This window comes from Camelus ferus, chromosome 3, assembly GCF_009834535.1.
Source record: "Camelus ferus isolate YT-003-E chromosome 3, BCGSAC_Cfer_1.0, whole genome shotgun sequence".
Lineage (NCBI taxonomy): Eukaryota > Metazoa > Chordata > Mammalia > Artiodactyla > Camelidae > Camelus > Camelus ferus.
The window spans coordinates 7,864,016-7,884,115 of NC_045698.1; the positions used below are offsets into that span (position 1 = coordinate 7,864,016).

Below are 20,100 nucleotides of genomic sequence, written 5' to 3' on the forward strand. Positions count from 1 at the left end.
AGTACTGTCGGTAAGTTGTTGGCTGAGGAGTTCAGAGGAAATGAGTCATAATGTGGGCGGGGCGAGGAGATAAATATGACTTTGGAAATCAAGAGTGAAAAGTTTTTAAAATTTGAAATGTATTATACGCAGGGCCATCATTCGATGTCTGCTTTAGAAAGCAAGCAGTTTGGTTTGGGGCTGGCGGTTGCTGGCCTTGGGAGAACACACCTCACGCTTCCTGCGGAAATGGACCTGCAGTACCAGGCTGAGAGCGCATCCGGGCTCATTTACCGGGATGCAGGCAGGCTCAGATTTTCCAGGCACTTGCACACACGCTTTACTCTCTGGTACAATGCTCCAGGGAAGAGTGTGCACCATAACAGTCAACCAGTACGAGGGTCTGAGCTGTTGCAATTTCATGTATGATCTAAGAAAATTAAATTCATAACACGAGGTTCTGGATTCTGTGGCAGAGTCCTCCTGGGGACCAGCAAAGGTGGAGTGAGTCCCCAGCCCTCCCCCCAGGTTCCCTCCCCCCTTCCCCCATTGGGACAGGCACCCCAGAGCTGGCTCTCACCTGTGGCAGGCAGGGAGCCCCCTCTGGCAGTGAACGTAGGGCATACGCCATGCCTGCCACATCCTCAGCCCAGCCCTGCACGAAATATGAGATTAAGAAAACACACAACTTCATCCCGTCCTACGTACGAAGTCACATTCACATAGTTTCACACCATCAGCTCGCACCATATGCCTTTTCTTCTGCCCCCCACTTGGTGCCTTAAGCTCTACGAAGCCTGAGGGGGAGGGGAAGCAGAGGGAACTCATGAGAGCATCTCTTGATGGCAATGAACTATTTCACTGCCCCAATCTCAGGGAGCAAAGAAAGGGATGGTCAGAAAGTCTGAGACGTGGAAAGACCTCGAGGTTTGGAAGCTGCTTATTGAAATTCGGCTGTCTCAATGGGACACCATTTTCTGAGGGAGGTAGGGGCTTCAGGAAGACAGTTCTAAACCTCCGTCACGTCCACTGGAAATTTCACTGGCAACCTGACGTGCTGAGACAGGATTTTCATCTACCTCCTCCACTACTTGTGAACCTCTGGTCTCCAGTGCCCAGAAGAGACTAGACACTTGCGCTCCTGCAGCCCATTCATTGTCGGGGTTCTTCCCTAAATCTAAGGAGGGAAGCTAGAAAAAGAAGAAAGTGGAAATTGGAGCGTGGGGTCAACGTTCACATACTGTAAGAGGAACATCAGTGATACATTCTCACACTGGGGAACATTCTGGACCTTTTGAGAGACCAGAGGGGATGTTCTTGGGAACTCGGACAGGCTGAAGCGTGGGCCCAGAGATGACCTCCTTCCTGGAACCGCCTCATCCCAGACCCCAGGTGCTGGCTTGTACAGCAGTGATCTCTTCTAATTACCAAATTCCTGGGAGAGCAACATTATTATCCTACCGTATAGATGAGGTGTCACCTGTGCCCCGGCCCCCAGTCCTCTGACCCTGCCTGCTTTCTGTGATGCTGACAAGATCTCCTCCTCTGCCGTCATCTCCTTCTCTCTTGTCTCAACCTCTGTGCTCTGTCTCCCAGAAACTGCCTTGCCCTCCCCTGCATCCTTCCACACATGGACTGAGGAGAACCTGCCCATGTCTGAAATGAAGCAAGAAGAGTAGGCTTTCGTGTAGGTTTTCCTCCTTACAAGCCTAGCTATTTTTACCCCTCCATGTTGGATGGAAAGATGATTTGAGGTTTGGAAAATGAGGAGAATCCTGCTTTGCTGAGAACTGATTTGAGAGGAACAAAAAATGGCTATGCACGGCCAAAAACACGTAGGAGTTGAAGACACACCTTTCTGGTATGAGTGAATGGCCAACAGTGATGCGTTCTGCCTGAGCGGAAAGCGAATACCAGATGATGGGTTTGATCTTGTTACTGATGCATCCAGAATAACCTTTATTCTGAAACTTCTAGCTGTGGGTGTTTGTGTGCGTATGGAAATCCCCAATATGAGCTCAGTATATGACAATTCAGAATAAATTATTTACATTTCATTCAGAAGACGTGGCAAGTTTCCAACGTTTCCTTGACACGCAAGGATATACAATAGTGATGCTTCTCAAGTGGCAGCCGAGCAGTCTTGGAGTCGGTTTCGTGTGACTTACACGTGAACCTGTGCGTAACCCAGCAACAAAGAGTAAAAAGCAGCACAGAGGCTGAAAGAGAGAAAAGCATGACCCAGACAAAGGTGTCTGGGAAATGGGGACTGTGTCCAGGTGCACTCAACACAGGAGTGCGAGGCTCACGTGGAGCTGTTCCCACTGAGACGTGAGTTGCCGTGGAGACCACCGCACCCCCTGGGGAGATCAGCAAAGTCTATGAGTCGCCAAGAGTTCTGTAACTGAAACAAAAGTAGAAGTACTTCTGGCATAAAAGTAGATGAAGAAGAGAGAAAAGCGTACCTGAACTCATCGTGCTTGAGGTGGAAATCTTTGGACACAACTTGACTTTGTGCAAATGGAATGAGAGCACTGTGTACTGAGCCCACCAGTGAGGAGGGAAGGGACAAGCGGGTGTGGACCAGGATGGCTTTAAGAAGAAAGGTCCATGAGCTGAAGATAGGATGCTTCATAATTCAGAAGGACGAGAAGGAAAAGAAGGAAGAGGAATAGAAGTGGGGGAGGAGGATGACAAAGAAGAGACGGAAGAGGAGGAGGAGGAAGGGGAGGAGGAGGATCTGGTCCAGGAGGAAACAGTACAGAAACATAACTCAAATTGTTCCTGGTGAGATGTTTTCCCAGTGAGGACCTCAGGAGAGTTAAGAGACCTCAAAATAACCTCAGCTAAAATACACCTAACACTTCAAGCAAATGTCAGGTGCTGCTCTAATTTCACTATCTGTTCTAACTCATTTAGTCCATGTCTCAGTCCTATTGAGGGGCACTACTGTTACTCCCATTTTACAGATGAGAAAAGGGAGGTGCACTAAGGTTGCACAGCCTGCAGACACTTAACCAGGCCTTGAACCCAGGGAGCAGTGTCTCAGAGTTGGTGTGGTCGGCCATTATTCTCATATGCCTCTCAGAAAGGCAGTGTAAGCTATGACAATCTCCACTCACAGTGGATCTAAGCCCTTACAAATTCACCAGTTCATCTGGGTGTAACAATTCATGCGTTTAGTCTTCCAGTAAGCCCTGGGGCACTCCTCTAGCCTCCTGAGTTAAAGACCTTTCTAGTTCTGGACATTTCAATTTGGTCTTGGGAATAATTTGTCAGGACGTAGTAGACCTGAGGTAAGAAGTCTGGAAAGGATGGCTTCTATTTGCATGTGACGAGACAACAATTCAAGACAATAAATGCTATTCCTTTTCCTCCTTGTCCATGGCTCTTCCTGGAGAGAGGCTCCAGCACTTCCAAGGAAGGGATGTCAGGATGGGACAGATAAGAAAGCAGCAGACGTTCAGTGTTTAGGGCTGGAAGGTACAGACGCAGGTGAAAGACGGGAGATACTGGAAAGGGGATGAGAACAGACAGAAGACAATATGCCTCCTCCTCTGAGTCCACACAGAGCCTCCAAGCAGGGGAGAGAAGCGATCCAGGCTGGAGAAGAAGCAGGAGATGTGTGAGCATGTGGGGGGCTGCCACCCGAAGTGCCCCTGCACACGTCCTCCTCTGTGTGTGAAGGGATGATGATAGAAATCCCCCTGGAAGATAGAAGAGCAGAGAGTTGACAGAAGCTCCACTGCCCTCCCTGGACACCAGCACTGGCTGCACAAGACTCAGAAGTGCCCTGCACCATCATGGAGTGGGGGCCACACGGTGGGAAGTCATGGCAACACGACTTGCTGGGCAGAAGAGGATTCCTGTGGCCCCAGTGTGGCACGGGGTAGCCCCTGAGTGTTTCTGTGGTCTTGAGTGTGTGGGCTGTGTGAGTTAGCCAGGAAAAAGGCTAAGGACCCAGAGTGGCAGGAGGGTTCATTGGCCAGGTAGTTGGGACCCATCAGAATGGCAAGTGTGGACCATGCCTGCCCAGGTTAAGGAGAGGATGTGGCTGTATCTCACCAGAGCTCAACAGTGAGGAAGGCAAGTGTAGATCAGGAGAGCACCTTGGACCAGAAATGGTCCAATCACCAATTGCCCTATTCCAGATGGGAACCCAGCGGGATGAGGAGGCTTGTCCTGGGCAAGAGGCAGCAGAGGAGAGAAATGATTCCAGACAGAAATGAACTCCCAGTCTCCATCCCCTGGAGGGATGTGCCTGTAAGACGGCCAAATTTAGCACCAACCACCGGGGGCAGGAGAAGATGATGGCTGACCAATATAAATGTGGCCAACTTTTAAGCCTTGAGGGACTGGGAAATAGCTGAATTTGTCTGAGTTCGCTGGGAAGTGTTTATATGATTTTTTTTTCTTCTTTTTCTTTTTTGCATCAGGCAAAACAAGGGCTCCAAGATGACTTGCAACAGAGGATATTTCTGGTTATGGATCTGCTCTGTTTTCTGCTTCCTGCTGGTGAGTGATGACTAGCTTTGGAAGTCACATCTTGAAGATGGCAGAACAGTTGTTAGCCTGGGTGAATTAAGTCATGGAGGGGAGCTTCCTTCCTCACACACCTGATATAGTTATCTGCTGTATCAGAGAAAATAGCTTCTACCTCCCATCTCCTCTGAGCCCTTGCGTATTTGGGGGTCTTTTTGTTGTAGCAGCTAGCATTCCTCTAAATAATGAGATATGTTAGTGCGTTAAAGTGAACTCTGATCACTGACTCCCAGAAGTAAGGTTTTAACTAGTGATCTTGGAAGTAGGCTTCCTTATCCCTAATCTCTTCCTTGTAAAAGTGCCCCCTAGGACACTTTTGTGCCTTGTGTGTGTATATATATATATATATATATATATTCTCATGTATATACTCCTAGTATAGCATTTATTGTGTTTTTTTTAATTTTTTATTTACATGTTTATTATACTGGAAGGTACCTGAGGGCAGTTACCAACTCATATTCATCTCTATGTCAACTGTCTTCTAATTTCTGGCTCACAGCTGGAGATTAAAAACGCTTAACTGGTGAAAGAAAATGTCAGGTTGGTTTCTAGTACCAAGTGCATATTATTTAAGAACAACGTTCGCCACTGAAAGAAACGATATATAAAGGATCAAAGCCACTGCAATGAAAGATAGGACCAGCAAATTCTAACCACTTCCACAAAAGTGCAGTCAGGGTCTGAAGTGGCCACACATTTCTTTGGTCATTTTTCCATAGCCAAACTCATCCCTTAATTCTGTGGTCCCTGTGTGTTGGGACAGAACCTTTGTGCAGGGCTTATGAGTATTTGCTCGTCTTCAGGGCTGGAAGAACAGAATACTGAGTGGCATGTCCTGGGCCACCACAGCTCTGATCATGTTGGGACAATTAAACTGAAGTTTCGATGTCAGAATTTCTCTGTGACCTACTGCTCAGGCAATTAACCGTGCTAGTTTCCAGGCTAGCCCACGTCTTAAACTGGGCTCAGAAAGGACTTTTTTTCTACAGATAGTTTTACAGCTGTTCTAGGTATCCTGGAGAGAATCCTGTAAAACAGGTTGTACTGCTAGACACCACAGCAAAGTCAACTTTATACATGATTGGGTCCAACAGGTTTAAAGATGCTGCCTCATTGTCTTCTCACTGGCATTGTTGCTGCTGAAAAATCAGCTGTCATCCTTAACTTTATATGGAACTTGTCTTTCTTCTCTGGTTGTTTTTAAGATTTTCTCTTTATTACTAATTTTGAGCTATTTGATTGTGCAGCACTTATGTGTAGTTTCTTCATATTTCTTTTGCTTGGGGTTCCTTGAGCTGCTTGGATCTGTGAGTTTGCAGTTTTCATTAAACTTGAAAAATCTGAAACCATTTGGAAAATTTTCAACCATTATTTCTTCAAATATGTTTTTTTTTTTTTCTTGTTATCTTTCTCTTTTCTCTCTCCTCTCCTTTGGGGATTCTAATTGTACATGTATCAGGCCACTTGGGGGTCACTGATGATCTGCAGTTTTTTCCTTCCTTTTTTTAAAAAAATCTCTCTGAGTTTCATTTTGTATAGTTTCCATTGCCACCTTTAAATTCATTAATCTTTTCTTCAGCAATGTCTACCCTGCTGTTAATCCCATTCCATATGTTTTTCATTTGACATTTTATTTTCAAATCTAGAAATTTTATTTGTTTTTAAGTATATTTTCCACGTTTCTAATGAACTTTTTGAACACATGGAATACAGTTACAATAACTGCTTGTCTTCCCTCTTTGTTGATTCTGAATTGGTTTTGAATGATTGATTTTTCTCATGAATCACATTTTCCTGTGCATTTGCTTGTAGGATTATTTCAATTGGATGCCAGACATTCTTCATTTTAATGCGTAGAGTGATGGGTATTTTCATATCCCTATAGGTATTTTTAAATTTTGTTCGAGGATGCAGTTAATTTACTTGGAAACTGTTGATCCTTCTGGGTCTTACTTTTAAGACTGGATAGGAAAGATTAGTGCATATTTATTCCAGGGCTAATTACACCTCAGTGCTGAGGCAAGACCCTGCTGAGTACTCTACCCAGTGATCCATGAATGATGAAGTTTTCTTATCTGGCTCTTGGGAATGTACACTATGCCCATCCCTGTGTGAGTGCCAAGTTTCATTTAGTCTAATAATTTTGGGAGGTTTTTTTTTTGGCCTTGAGTATTTCCTTCACATGCAAGCAGTGAGAGTTCTCTGCTGAGTATTTGAGGGGGATCTACTGCAGATTTCTAAGGTTCTGTGTGTGGCTTTCTGTTCTCTGAAGCTCTGTCCTGTGAGCTTTAATCACCTTGGTCTCCCCAGATTCCCAGGTCCATCTCCTTAGCTCAGAGAGTTGTTTTTTTTTTTTTTTTTTAAAAGAACCTCCTTGGTTCCTAATCCTGGGTTTTTAGGAACCTGCTGGGTTCCTAATCCTTGTGCCGTGGTCTGGAAACTCTCAAGGCAGTGAGCTGGGACAGTCATAGAGCTCACCATGCTTATTTCCTGTTTCTCAGAAATCACTGTTCTTCTTTGAATAATGCTTAGTGTTTTAAAAACCATTGTTTCGTGTATTTCTCGGGTGTGTTGCTGCTGTTGTCATTGCTACTTAAAGGGTCCTGGTACTCCGTCTTGGCTGGAAGTGGACATCCCTCAGGTTTAGCTGTTTCTACAATTTCAGAATATAATTCTGTAACTTAGGGCTCTGTTATTCAATGACAATGATGGAAATAATGCCAAACTATCCAAAAATGGGCTTACTCTCATGTCAGTTTGGGTGCACATGACAGTTGTAAGGCAGGGGCAGCCCTAGCTATCAGTCCTGCTTATTAGGGTCTTACAGGAACCACTGAGTATTGTGTGATTAGAACCAGTGACCTGGTTGTGACCTGCTCCTCTCCACCTCCTCCTGAGGCCAGGCCCATCCTCGCCTGGTCTCAAGCTGGTCATCATGTCCGACAGAGTGTACTGACTCCAGGAGCCTGCTGATCGGGCAGAGTCCTCAGATAACCTCTGCGTTTATTCTGGCCCAATTTCTACCCCATTAGGCGTGCTGCTTCATGTCCTATTTTCATCATCATCTTTCAAAACTTTGTTTCTTTGCCTTTAAAACTTATACTTTATATCACACTGTTAACTAGGACAGAGATCTTTGTCTCAGATGTTAAAACATGATTTTTACTTTTATTTGCTTCATTCCACTAATCTGCCCTGGTCCATTTTTACACGCTACACTAATTGCTAACCTACACTAAATTCAATGCCCTTCTCTTCTCAAGGCTGTTGTCCCTGTCCCTGGGGGCAAGTCTCAGATTTCCCAGTTCTCTTATTTTTTATTCATTGGGGCCACATGGCCAGAGATTCTGTTTCTGTCTTCACTAAATTTATATTGCTATCATGTTGCTTCATTAAATATTAACAGATTAATATCCAAGTATCTCTTTACTCTATCTCACTCTAACATAAATGGGTAAATAATAGACTCTCTGAGAATAGTCACATTTTAGGGAGAAAACTGACTATACAAAGATATTTAAAATGATGGCTTAATAGCAAGTATAGATTTATTTCTAAGATAGTTCAAATCCTGGGTTTTCACACGTTCAATTACAATAAAAATAACCCATAAATGGGAGTTGAAAGGGCATTCATTTCCATTTTGGAAATTTTCAAACTGCTATATCCAACTGTTTTAATATTCTGTGACTAACAAAATCATTGTACTGTTAATGAGAAAAAGGTAACTGAAGTCCATGTTAGCTATGAAAAACATTTCACTTTGCTTCTCCCATTATGTTTTCTGATGCTCATAAACCAAGTAATGAGTGTTTTAAAGTTTAAAAAGTGTTTAGGGCCATTATGATGATCTAGTTTGCTAGGCAATTTGTCACAGAATAAGAGTGTGCATGATCTTCTCATAAAGAGAAGTTATTGTTTGAAATGATGAGGTCTATAAAAAGCTCTCTCCATGCAAAATTCTGGTGTTTTACCTTCACATTTCTGCTTTTGTTTGGGTCATAAAAGTTAAGGACACTTAAAAATGCCACTAAATTTCAACAGTTGCTATAAAAACACATTCTTTGGACTCTAGCTTTCAGATGATGACACTGTTCTCATGAAATTCGATGCCGCTGTGTGTCCTAAGTAAATCTTTTGATTACTTTTTTCTCCTTAAATCATGGTTTTTTAGAGTAAGGATTTCTTTGCTTGGTTTTGGTACAAGTTATTTGCAATGTTTAAAAAAATTATAACTATTTATCAGTGTTTGGCTTAATGACATTCCTTTCAAAACTCACTCCTATAGATTATCTATCTTCCCTTCCCACATGTTCTGTTACCTTTTAATATGGTAGTTAATAAATTTTACAAAAGATGATGATAATGTGATTGGCCTTTATGCATGCTTGTGCATTTGTGTTTTCATAAGAAAACTCTTACATAAGTATATATATTTATAACTATGCACAAATATGCCGTAACAGCTCTCTGCCCTGCCTGAGGGCAATTCCTTTTGTCTAGAGTTATCAGGAAAGCCAGTGCTTCTTGTAAATAAGGTTGACATCCTGCGAGTCAAAATTCTACTGTAACTATTGGGACAAAAGTCTTTCTAAAATGCTTTCTGTCTTCTGAAATTACTAGTAATAATTTAGTATTTTCTTGATGACAGAAGGTTAGCATTATGAGCGTCAGTTATTAGAACATACGAAATAGCCGAAACACTGAATGGCCTCCGATATCTTTTCTTTCTCGCATCCCTGTATCTCCTTTCTCCGACTCTTCTATCTTTTCACTTTGCCATCTATTCTCCCTTCTTACGGCAGATCTGTGGGCCTGCCTACAAGAGTAACTCCTTGCATTCTGTAATTTGTTGCCCGAAATTCGACGTGGACTGGGAAATCTGATGGTTACGCTTTGTCTAGAATACAGAAGAGCTTTTGTGATGTTGATGTCAGCCGCTGCAGACCTTCTACCTCTTTCACAGTAGTCTCTACTCTATTAGTAGTAGAAAAATTTACCAAATCAATGTTTCTAGATATATGGGGGTGATTATACACTGAGGATAACTGTGCTGAACTAATGTTCAGTTTTCTGCACTGAAAACAGTCAGCAAGATGTTACTGCTAGAAAATACTGAGAATTTTTAATCAGACTTCTTCCATAATAACCCAAAACAAGAGAGAATTTTTGAATATCAAAATAGTATAAATCAGTATAAAATAGTATAAATTATAAATTCATTGTTGAATTACTCCAAACCCCTAAGGACCCAGACATATCTCAGCAGCTCTCCCAGCTGACCTGGTTACCTTGACACAAAGCCTGTGTCTTTAATGACTAATATGAAGAGAAAGTTCGACTTTGCAGAACTGTAGAACTGGGCAAGGTCATCAAAATCTGCAGTGTGCAAAGCATTGATGAGTCTGGAAACTGAAAAGGAAACAGATCTCCCACAACCCCTTTCTATCAATTTTATCTTCTGTTGACTACATATTCCAATCTGAGTCAGAGCCAAATAAAGAATCATAAAACATGACCATTGGAATATGGCCTGGTCATAACAAGCACTATAAATTGCTTAATGACAGATAGATCATATAGATATAAAAGACTGTTATCTGCAAGAGAGGCCCCTGGACATAGACACTACCAGTTCAGTGTTCATGGTTCATAGTTAAATGCTCTTATTTGAGCACTATTGCTCAGCCAAGCATAGTGCTGAGCGGTGGCGTACAAAGAAATAAATGGAACTTGGTTTCTGCCCTCAGAGGCCTTACAGTGCAGATTCTTTTTACATTCCTAGTGACTCAACAAGAATTCACATGAATAAGTGAATAATTGTGACACTGATCCTTGAATGTGGTATTGAGATGTGATGCACACTTGATACATACATGTCTTCTTTCTTTGGTTGCTTTTGAGATTTTTCTCTTTACTACTGATGTTGAGGAATTTGATTATAATGTACCTTGGTATAATTTTTTCCATGTTTCTGGTACAGAGTTTCTTGAGTTGCTTAGATGTGTGAGTTTGTGGTTTTCATCACATTTGGAAAGTTTTCAACCATTATTTCTTGAAATAGGTTTTTCTCATCTCTTCCTCCTTTTTCTCTCGTCTTGTTTGGGGACTCCATTTACACACACAACAGGCCACCTGAAGCTCAATGATGCACTGTTACTTTTTTTTTTCTTTTTTTCTCTGTGTTTCATTTTGTATAGTTTCCAGCTGCTGTCTTTCAGTTCACTAATCTTTTCTTTCGTGATGTCTAATCTGTTAATCCCATTCCTTGGGGGTATTTTTCATTTCAGACATTGTATTTTAAACTCTAGAATTTTTATTTGTGTCTTTATAAATTTTCCATGTTTCTAATTATCTTTTTGAAGATATGGAATATAGAGTTTAACTTTTAAAGCAAAAGTTGAAGTCTTACATTCAAAATCTTCTATACCTCAAAGACATTTTTCTATTTTTAAATTGTTCTAATAGGAACTTAAATATTTCTCAAGGAAAATAATAATTTGTTAAAAACAATAAAAAGATGGCAAACTTGTTTTGCCACCATCTAGATGGCTTTGCACCTCAAGTCAGACTCAGGACTGAAACCCAGAGCCTACCTTCCCATCCCCTTCTACTTGGTCCTCCAAGGCCAGGGAGCTGGGTGGGGACTTGCAGCATCTTAATACTGTTGGGTATATACCGTGACAACCCCTTGGCCCATGACATCCTGCTCCCATCTTTGCATCCAGTGTTGTCTCTGATCTGTATGATGTGGGGTGAAGCAGTCATGATCTTCTCTGTTTAAAGATGACACATCTGAGACACACTGAAGGGCTATAATTTTCCCACAAAGCTTAGAAAAGTTAGAGTCAAGGTTTGAATTGTGATCTGAGTCAAAGCCTCCTAACTTTAGAAGGAGGTTAATTCTAAGGGCTAGTTCAAGAAAGTGATTTCTGTTACTATCTCTTTCCTAGTTCTGTCAGGCTATAATCTAGGATTCTGCCTGGGAAGATTCTACTTTTGAAGCTCTTCTCTGGTCAAAAGCATGAGACAAACTCACTTCAGGCCCAGCCCAATGTGAATTCTTAAGGCACAACATTAGTGATGTCTCATGGGTAGCGAGGGAAAGGGATAATTACGTTCATTCCTAAGACTCTCAAGAGAAGGGATGGGCCTGCCATGCGTGAGTAAGTAGCCAGCTCCTGGGAAGTAATGTCAGGGGCTGGGCCCCAAGGGCTGGGATGTCACACTCACCAAAGAAGTGAAGACTGTAGCAATGGAAGGAAGATGGCAGAGGGAGAGAGAAGTGACAAGGGGCAGATACTGAAAGGTATAAAGGAAGGGAGGGTATTGTTACACGGCAGTACTGCCCCCAGTATGTGTGGTACCCATGGTACTGAGCTTCTGAGAATTATCTGTAGCTTTGTGTCTATACTGCTATCATTCTGAAGAAAATGAATGTTATAGAGTGATTTATGAATATCTCAAACCTCAAGCATTGATATGATATGAATGAGAAATGGCAAGCAGAGGTCCAAACTCCCTCTCAATATTTCCCCCACATGCCTGCATTCTTCTAAGAGGTTGCACTCTCTTATGCGATAAGGGATATTAGTTTATGTAACTCTTAGTGATCAAACTCAAGACTTCTTTGCTATCATGAATCCCTTTCCATCCAGAAACATGGCTATGGAAATTTTCGATGAGAACCAATCAGGAACAGTGTGTGTTTATAAAGATCCCCCACTCCCCCCAGAAAAAGACCTTCCTAATCGCCTTTCCAGTCATACATTTGCTTTACTTTAGCATTTTTCCCAAAAGAACTAATAATACTGTTCTTCTGTGTAAACCCGTGATTATAAAATGCAGGAGGTTCTTTTCCTTTGGGGACAGGACCGGCTACAGCATTACAGGATTCACATGGGTTTTCATACGAGATGTTCGGGTATTAGCTCACTTAGCTGTCAATGACAGTGCTTTGAAAAGCCTCAGCATGTCCCAGGGTCCCCTAGAAATGAAGCAGCTCAGTTACACAAACAGCATGGAAAACCTATCACGGCATCTTCAATGACTATACGTACATCTATTCTCATGTGATTCGTAGTGATCTTTGAGGACCCCTGAGCCCTTAGCTAGAATTTTTAAAAGAAATGCATTTCTAAGTGCAACAGTTCACTATAACTGGTCTTTCTCTAGCATCCTCAGCAACTGTATTAGAATTGTACTTCTCAAAATTGGACTTCTCTTATTTTCTAAGGACGTTCTCATAATTCCATATTTCTTTTTTATTGTAACAAACTAGTCATACCTTCCAGCTCCCTGCAGCCAAGTTCTGCAGGGCGCCTGCTGCGCCTTCCAGCGTGTCTGCATTTGAGCACTCAGAGAGCAGTGTGAGGTAGGGTTTGACTATGGATGGGTGCCACAGCATCTGGATCCCTTTTGGTGGTTCTGCACAGTCTGGAAGAGGTCCTACTCCATCCCACTGGTGGAAGAGAAATGAGAGAGTAAACATCTTTAACAACTTTACACTCCCCACTATTGCCTTCTGCAAACATCAAAGACGAAAACAAAAGCAGGGTGTCGTAACATTTGGCGAATGTCTACCGCAGGTAGGGTACTGCCTCAGCAGTCCAGGGACCACCGAAAATGGGAGAGCCATCCCTGCCCACCAGGAGCTTATGATGGAGGGTGGAGAGGGTTGGGGCATGTACATAAGTGAGTGTAACTGGCAGTAGAATGGAGAACGATTCTAGCACACTGCTATAGGAAGGAAGAAGGACTGATTAATTCTGATTAGCTGAAGATCAAGGCAGCGTATTTTACAGTTAAATACATTCTATAGGCAGAGCATAGTAGTTACGGTAGTAACTATCATGATCAAATAGTAATGATCAAATGCCTTCACTTCTCATGCGTAAGTGTGAACTGTGATAAATTCCTGTATCACTTGTAAAGTACGTGTTTTGCCATTGCATCTATGGACATCAAACAAATGACTGAATGGACAAAAAAGAGAAAATTGTTATGGTTTATTACATACATTGACATGAGCCATAGGCAAATTTTGATCCTACAGAAATTCTGATGTTTGGTTTGAATTGAATCTAATGAATAATAGGAGACTATGTAACTAAAAATTAATTACACACACATTTTAAATTATGGCTTCTATTCACAAAGGCATATCAGTAGACCTTTAAAAATGATAGTTATAAAGATCACATAGCAATTTGGAAAAATATTTAAGATGAAAGTTAAATAAACAAAGCAAGATGCAAAGGAGTCTGGGGTTTGTGTTTTATACCAAGTAAAATGCACCATAAAAAAAGTCATAATAGTAAAAATTTATTAATAAAATTGTTTATGGCTTTTACTTTTTCTAAATTTCTTATTTTTTGTTCTATTATTCTTATAATTTAAAGAATATTGAAAGTTTCAATAATGATCCTGATCTTTGATCACACACAGCCTTTTTCTTTCATTAAAAATAAAGGCAATGAGTATACTGAGGGTAGAAGTAAAGTAATATGTTTAGAAAAAATATTCCCATATTCATTTTTGACAAAAATCATAGTAAAACAAAAAAATTACTTTATAATATTAGGATGGGGACATTAAGTTATTTAACTGCTTATTTTTATCTATTAATGATTATGTAAAGTACTGTCTAAATGTCATATATACTAAGCTTTCTCACAGATACTTTACATGCATATATGTACATGTGTGTATGTATATATGTCTGTATACATATGAAAACAAAATTATATTTCAGAATCTGTGTAAGTTTCTTAGTTCTGAAAATTTACCTGGAAGAAAATATAGGCTTATGTCGTATCCTTGTAACAAAAATAAAAGTGTTGATAGAAAATAATGTAAAGTTATTTAATGGTCACAAGTAATTTCAAGAATTTTGTCATTTATTTTCCAAGAGAAAAATTTTAAAAATCTCATGTCTTCTTTCTCTCAATTAGAACACAGCTTAGCTCAAGTCGAGGCTGAAGCTCAGGGATGGATGACATCCCATGGATGGGTGATGCACGTCCCACAAAAGGTCATTTTCAATGAGAGTGTCACTCAATCTTAACTTTATAACAAGGACACTCAGTGTAGGAATCTTCCTGTTCTTTCAACCGAAGCTACTTCTAAACTGTTCAAAGATGACTTTGCACCTGTGCGTGGCCTATCAATGAAACCAGTACATCTCTTAAAAAAAAAAAAAAAAAAAAACCCCGACGGTTTAAAGTGAACCAGACCCGTCACGTTGCTCCTGGTTCGTTATTTGAGACTGGCTCACTGCACTGGATAGAAAAACAGCACCAGGAAAAGAGAACAGTCATTTCGTGGGTTTGTTGACTTTGATGCTGAAGCAGGAGTAATACTGGTTACTCAGAGGAAACTAGCTTGGGGTACAGACTCTATCTGCTAGTGCAAAGGGAAGTGAAAAGTTACTTCTTTTTTCCAATTTTTTATTTTGTCAACTCCTTAAAATTTTTAAGCTATCATTTTCATATAAAGATTAGAACTTAACATGGATGAAATTCCCCTCTCGTGTAAGAGCCCACACAGCAGTTGGAGGTACAGCGTAGTAGTAGTGGCGTGCCCATTACATGTGACAGACAAACTACAAAAAGAGCAAAAAGAAAAAAAGCTATATTATCATCTGCTGGGTTTCATCTTGTTCTTTTTTTCCTTAACCTCTGCGCAGTAAAGCAAGATAAATGGCTAAAGCAGTAGACAATTTTCTTCAGTTTGACATGTGATCTACATAGCTCTTAAATATCTTTTATTACAATCATTTCTTAGTGGCTACAGAGAGAATCTGAAGGAAATAAAAGGAAAACTGGTGTGACTATGGATGATCTTTGATGACAACAAGAGAAGAAGTTCAAAGGGGATTCTCTGCTATTTCAGAACGTTGATGGCGCCCTGACACGTCAATCCAGAAGAAAAAGAACTGTTTCAAAGCCAGTCACTGTCTTCGCTTTTATCCGAGTACTTTATTCAAACTTCTATTAATAGGGAAAGAAGCAGCAACTATCCATTAAAAAATAGATTTTTATCACCTATGAAAGACCAGAAATCTTCTTTAAGAGTTGTGCCAACACACTTGATGTCACGTTGCCCAATGAATCAAGGTCAATAGGAATAAAGGGCAAAGGTGACACCAGGATCAGACTGACATCATGAAACAGTTCTGCACGTGCAACTTTTGCTGCTAACCTCCTTCTAGAGTGAGGATCCACGAGAACTCATGAGATATGCAACTCTTTTACCAAATGGAAATACATCATTTATACGTTTAAATATAAGATTCATTTATCCTAAAATTTCTTCAAAACTGGCACGTGGATTGAAGGGAAGCGACAGCTAAATCTTTAACACAGTCACAACACTGATCACCCAACTATTTGGTCCTAAGAACACAGAACTAAATTTATAAATAAGCTTTATGCAAACTGTGCTTGTTCTGAATAAATCTTGAGGGCATATTACTAAAAATTCTCTAAGAACTTGAAATATGAAAATAACATGTAAAGAAATAATATCTAAGTGTTATGTCTGGAGAGAGAATTGTCTATGTAGTAAAGACAAGGTATAACCCTGGAGACAAAGTATTTTCAGGAAACCAACAGGGGCAACACTAGCAGAGTATTTTTTGGTTATAGTGTCTGCATTATTGCCAAGTTGTGATATACAGACACACAAAAATCAGGCAGAAAAAGGAAAGCAAAAGAAAAAGGAGAAAGGCATTTGTGGTTTAAAAAAGTTTTATTCCAGCTTGGGGGAAATTTTTGTGAAAATATCCCTTTCTCCTCACGGTTTTACTCCTCATGCTTGAGAGTTAAATACATGTTCCTTAATTTTGTGCATATTTTAATTTTTGTCTGTTAAATTTTAACAAATAAAACTTGCAAAAGTTCCAGCAGCTCTTGATACTTAATATTATTAGTTAAATGTTCAAATTATACTTTGTGCCAGTCATTCATGGCTTTAAACAGGAGAAAAACAGCTGGTGATTTATTTCTAGCATTAAAACTCCTCTTACTCATTGTCGTATTTATAGGAATTTAGAATTTACACATATATTTAGAGTTCATGAGATTAAGGATTGAGTGGGTTACACCAGAGGTTTTTTTAGATTTTTTTTTTATTGAATAAATAATTTGGATTGAATGTTTGTGCCTGCCCTGTGAGAGCTTAACCCCTACTGTGATGGTATTCAAAGGTGAAGCCTTTGGGAGGGAACTGGTTTTAGATGAGGTCATGAGGGTGGAGCCCTTTTGATGGGATTAGTGCCCTTATAAAGGGATGAAGGGACCAGAGCTTTCTCTTTTTGCCACGTAGAGACACAGCAAAAAGATGGCCATCTGGAAATCAGAAAAGAGGCTCTGAAGGGACACCAAATCTGCTGGTCCCTTGGACTTCCAGCCTCCAGAATTGTGAGAAATAAACATCTGTTGCATAAGCACCTGGTCTCGGGCATTTTGTTTTAGCAGCCCGAGCTGAGCAAGGCGGTAATCACAGTGAACGCTAAGCACATCCGGGGTTAGGAAGACCCTCTGGCTGCGCCATGGCTTTCCTGCTACGGCACTCTCCTGAGGACAGGCTGGCGGAGTGTCTGCGGCGCAGTTACGTAGCAGTAGACTGATTTGTCATCCCGAGCAGTGACACACTCAACAACACGTTACCAGCACTTTTCCTTACTGGCTTCAAATGCATGACTGTGCGACTCATATCAATAAATCAAATTAGGGAACCGTTTGTATCATTTACTTCCTAAAATTGTTAGAATTGAAAGTTTGCATTCTCTCTCTGAGAAGGTAACACTCAAGTCTTTTTATAAAGGAAGAGAGTAACGTGCTCCCGTGTTGGAAGCCAAGGGGATGCTGAAATTTGGAGGCGATGCTGTTTGATGTGGTCATGGTCAGGGAAGGACACACACAGGCCATGCTAAGAAATGTCTGCTTAGGAAGGAAATCGCATGGCCGTGGGAATGGACTCAATGTACGGGTTTTTAAAAAAAGCAAAAAAAAAAAAAAAAAAAGCCTTTCTTTAGACTTGCTTTTAGTACTTTTGCTTCTCCTTATGGCTTGAATTCTATTTAAAAGATGCCTATCTTGGTTTGAGAATGGAATAGTAGAAGCCACTTGTTCCTTAGACAAGAAGAGTGTGACTTCGGGATCAAAATCAGAAAGATCAAAAACCAGAGAGTAAAGATGTTCGGACACTTGACAAAGAGACCGTGTACACGTGAGGGTCTTCGAGGGCGGCAGCTCCCAAAACGACTCCAATTACTACATCCTTAAAGCCCCTCCTGAACAAGGAGAGTTAAGGGGGGAATGTCAGTCCCTCCCTCTGATGGAGCTTACAACTGCCCCAGTCTCTGTTTCCAAGGCACTGGGCTGGGTACCATGGAGATGCTAACAAGACGTTCTCACCTACGCGGAAGAAGGATTTACACTTCCGGAGGCGTGCTAAAATACCCAGCTCCGTCTCACACGTGTCACACCCGTTCCAGTCTCCATACAGAAAAGAGCTTTCACTGCTGCATCTTTGCAACACAAACAGAAGAGGCCTCTTCACCAGCGCCATGCATCTCTACCACCCAGATTTCTCTACCGATGAGAGAGCAGGAGCGTCATGACGTGAGTGCAGGCCAACTTTGCCTTTTAAGGGATTTCAGTGAAATCGACAACAGGCCAGAGACATTGCAAGAGGAAGGGAGTGGATCTGCAGCGACAGGGAAACGTTCCGATTTTCGCATCCCACCCTTGCCTCCCAACTGAAGCTGCGCATCACAAAACGCAAGAAGAGAAGACAGCCCTGAAGGGGCGAACAGGAGTCGGTCCTTCCTGCAGGGCTGGGCTTAACTCGGCCGCAGTGGGCACTAAGTACTTTAAAAAGCAACAACCTAAACACAGTCCATCCACCGTCGGCCACTTTTGCGTGACTTAGTTTGAACAGCAGTTACGAACTGATTTTCCCCTTTCAGTGTTTCATTATCACTTCCAGCTAACTGGGGGAGGAGGCGGAGAGGAGGGGAGGCGAGGCAGGAAACAGAAATAATGGCTATTAAAAAAAAAAAAACAAGCAACTGTAAAAAGATGAAAGAGAAATTATTTTTGTGTTGATTCTTGGGAATTTTGAAGAAAAGGGTAGCTTGGGTGTCTAAATTCCCCAGGGAGCTGTTCAGAAGACTGACTACAGGGTGGCTGAGCCCACGGGGAGAGCAGGCAGAGGTGACGGACAATGAGCTGCATTCACGTGACTCACGTCTCCAGGCTCTCCTTGTAGAAGACACGGGGAATTCTGCACTTGCGAGATTAGAAAGCTGTATTAAAGGAGAAGCTGGCTGTGGTGTTTTCTGAACAAGGCATCAGGACAAAAGCGATTCAGGGGTAGCCTTGCAGACTCACCCCTTGGCTGCGCGGGCACGTGTCCCTCAGGAGGAGGCCAGAGGGAGGCTGGGGACGTTGCCCGCTCCAGAGACTGGCACAAGGAGGCTGCTGTGCGGTGCCCCTCCGAGCAGTGCTCCCGGGGCTGGTCCACATCACCGGGCTCGCCTGCTCCTTCCCCAAGTCATCCTGATGGAACCAACCTGAAAGCCTCTAACGCTCATGTAGGATCCTTTCTGCTCCTAACTTCTCATCTACGTCTGGGGAAACCTAGGTTTTGACCTGCCCTGTTACCTGCCTTTTAAAGGGGCTCTGTCCCTGACTCGCCAGCCTCCTTCAGGTAGTCCTATAGTATAGCTCGTTTATATCTTTGGTGATATATCCCTCAACGGCAGTCTAATACAGTGGTTTTCAACTGGGGCGATTTTAACCCCCAAGGGGACAACTGGCAATGTCTGGACACACTTTTGGTTGTCACAACCAGGGGAGGGGGGTGCCACTGATTGGCGTCTACTGGGTAGAGGCCAGGGATGGTGATAAACATCCCACAGTGCACAGGACAGCCCCCCACAACAGGAAGTTATCCAGCTCAAAATGTCAACAGCGCCAAGGTCGAGAAATCCTGGTCTAGTCTTGTAAGACACAGTGTATCACTGACAGGTGGCGTGAAGGACTGAATGCTAAAATGTAAACACCAACTAAATGGGACACCAAAAATAAGAGTTTTGAAGCCTGTAAACTCACTGAACGTAGAAATACAGCATTTCTAGGTGCTGGTATGTGTTTTAGGTGGGGGGTGGGGAAGAGGCAGAAGATGCTTTTTCACGGGGCGTGGCAAAGGAGAGCCACCGCACAAAAATGTGCAGCTGCGATCTTCGCGGGCACGTGCGATCTGCGGCTTTGAGGACGTGAAATATCATGTCTTAAGTCACCAGGTTCCTGGCATATGGTGAGGTGAGATCAGAGCGAGACAATACTGCGCCTGCCGTGAGGGATGAGCCACAGCTGAAATAAGCAGATGGTTAGAAAGGAGACGGTACTGAGCAGCCAGAGAGAAAGTACGGTTACTAATGAGAAAATGAAAACTGCCTGGAAGAAGGAAAAACAACCTGTGATATTAGGAGATGAGGATTTAAAAGCAGCAAGAATGTCCCAAAGGGCAGATCCATCAAGTGATAATAAACCAAATCAACATGTG

The 20,100-nt window shown here is 42.0% G+C and overlaps 1 protein-coding gene across 3 annotated transcripts in view; it reads right to left on the minus strand.

The window, feature by feature from the left end:
- The window catches only part of CTNND2 (catenin delta 2), an 886,845-nt gene that overhangs the window by 106,047 nt on the left and 760,698 nt on the right, over positions 1 to 20,100 (minus strand). For 2 of the 3 annotated variants that reach the window (XM_032470087.1, XM_032470094.1), the window contains exons 14-15: positions 12,812 to 12,985; positions 560 to 634 (exon numbers count right to left, since the gene is read on the minus strand). In XM_032470087.1, the coding sequence (XP_032325978.1) occupies positions 560 to 634; positions 12,812 to 12,985 (249 nt within the window). The remainder of the gene's footprint in view (positions 1 to 559; positions 635 to 12,811; positions 12,986 to 20,100) is intronic. The other variant, XM_032470083.1, reaches the window with a different exon arrangement.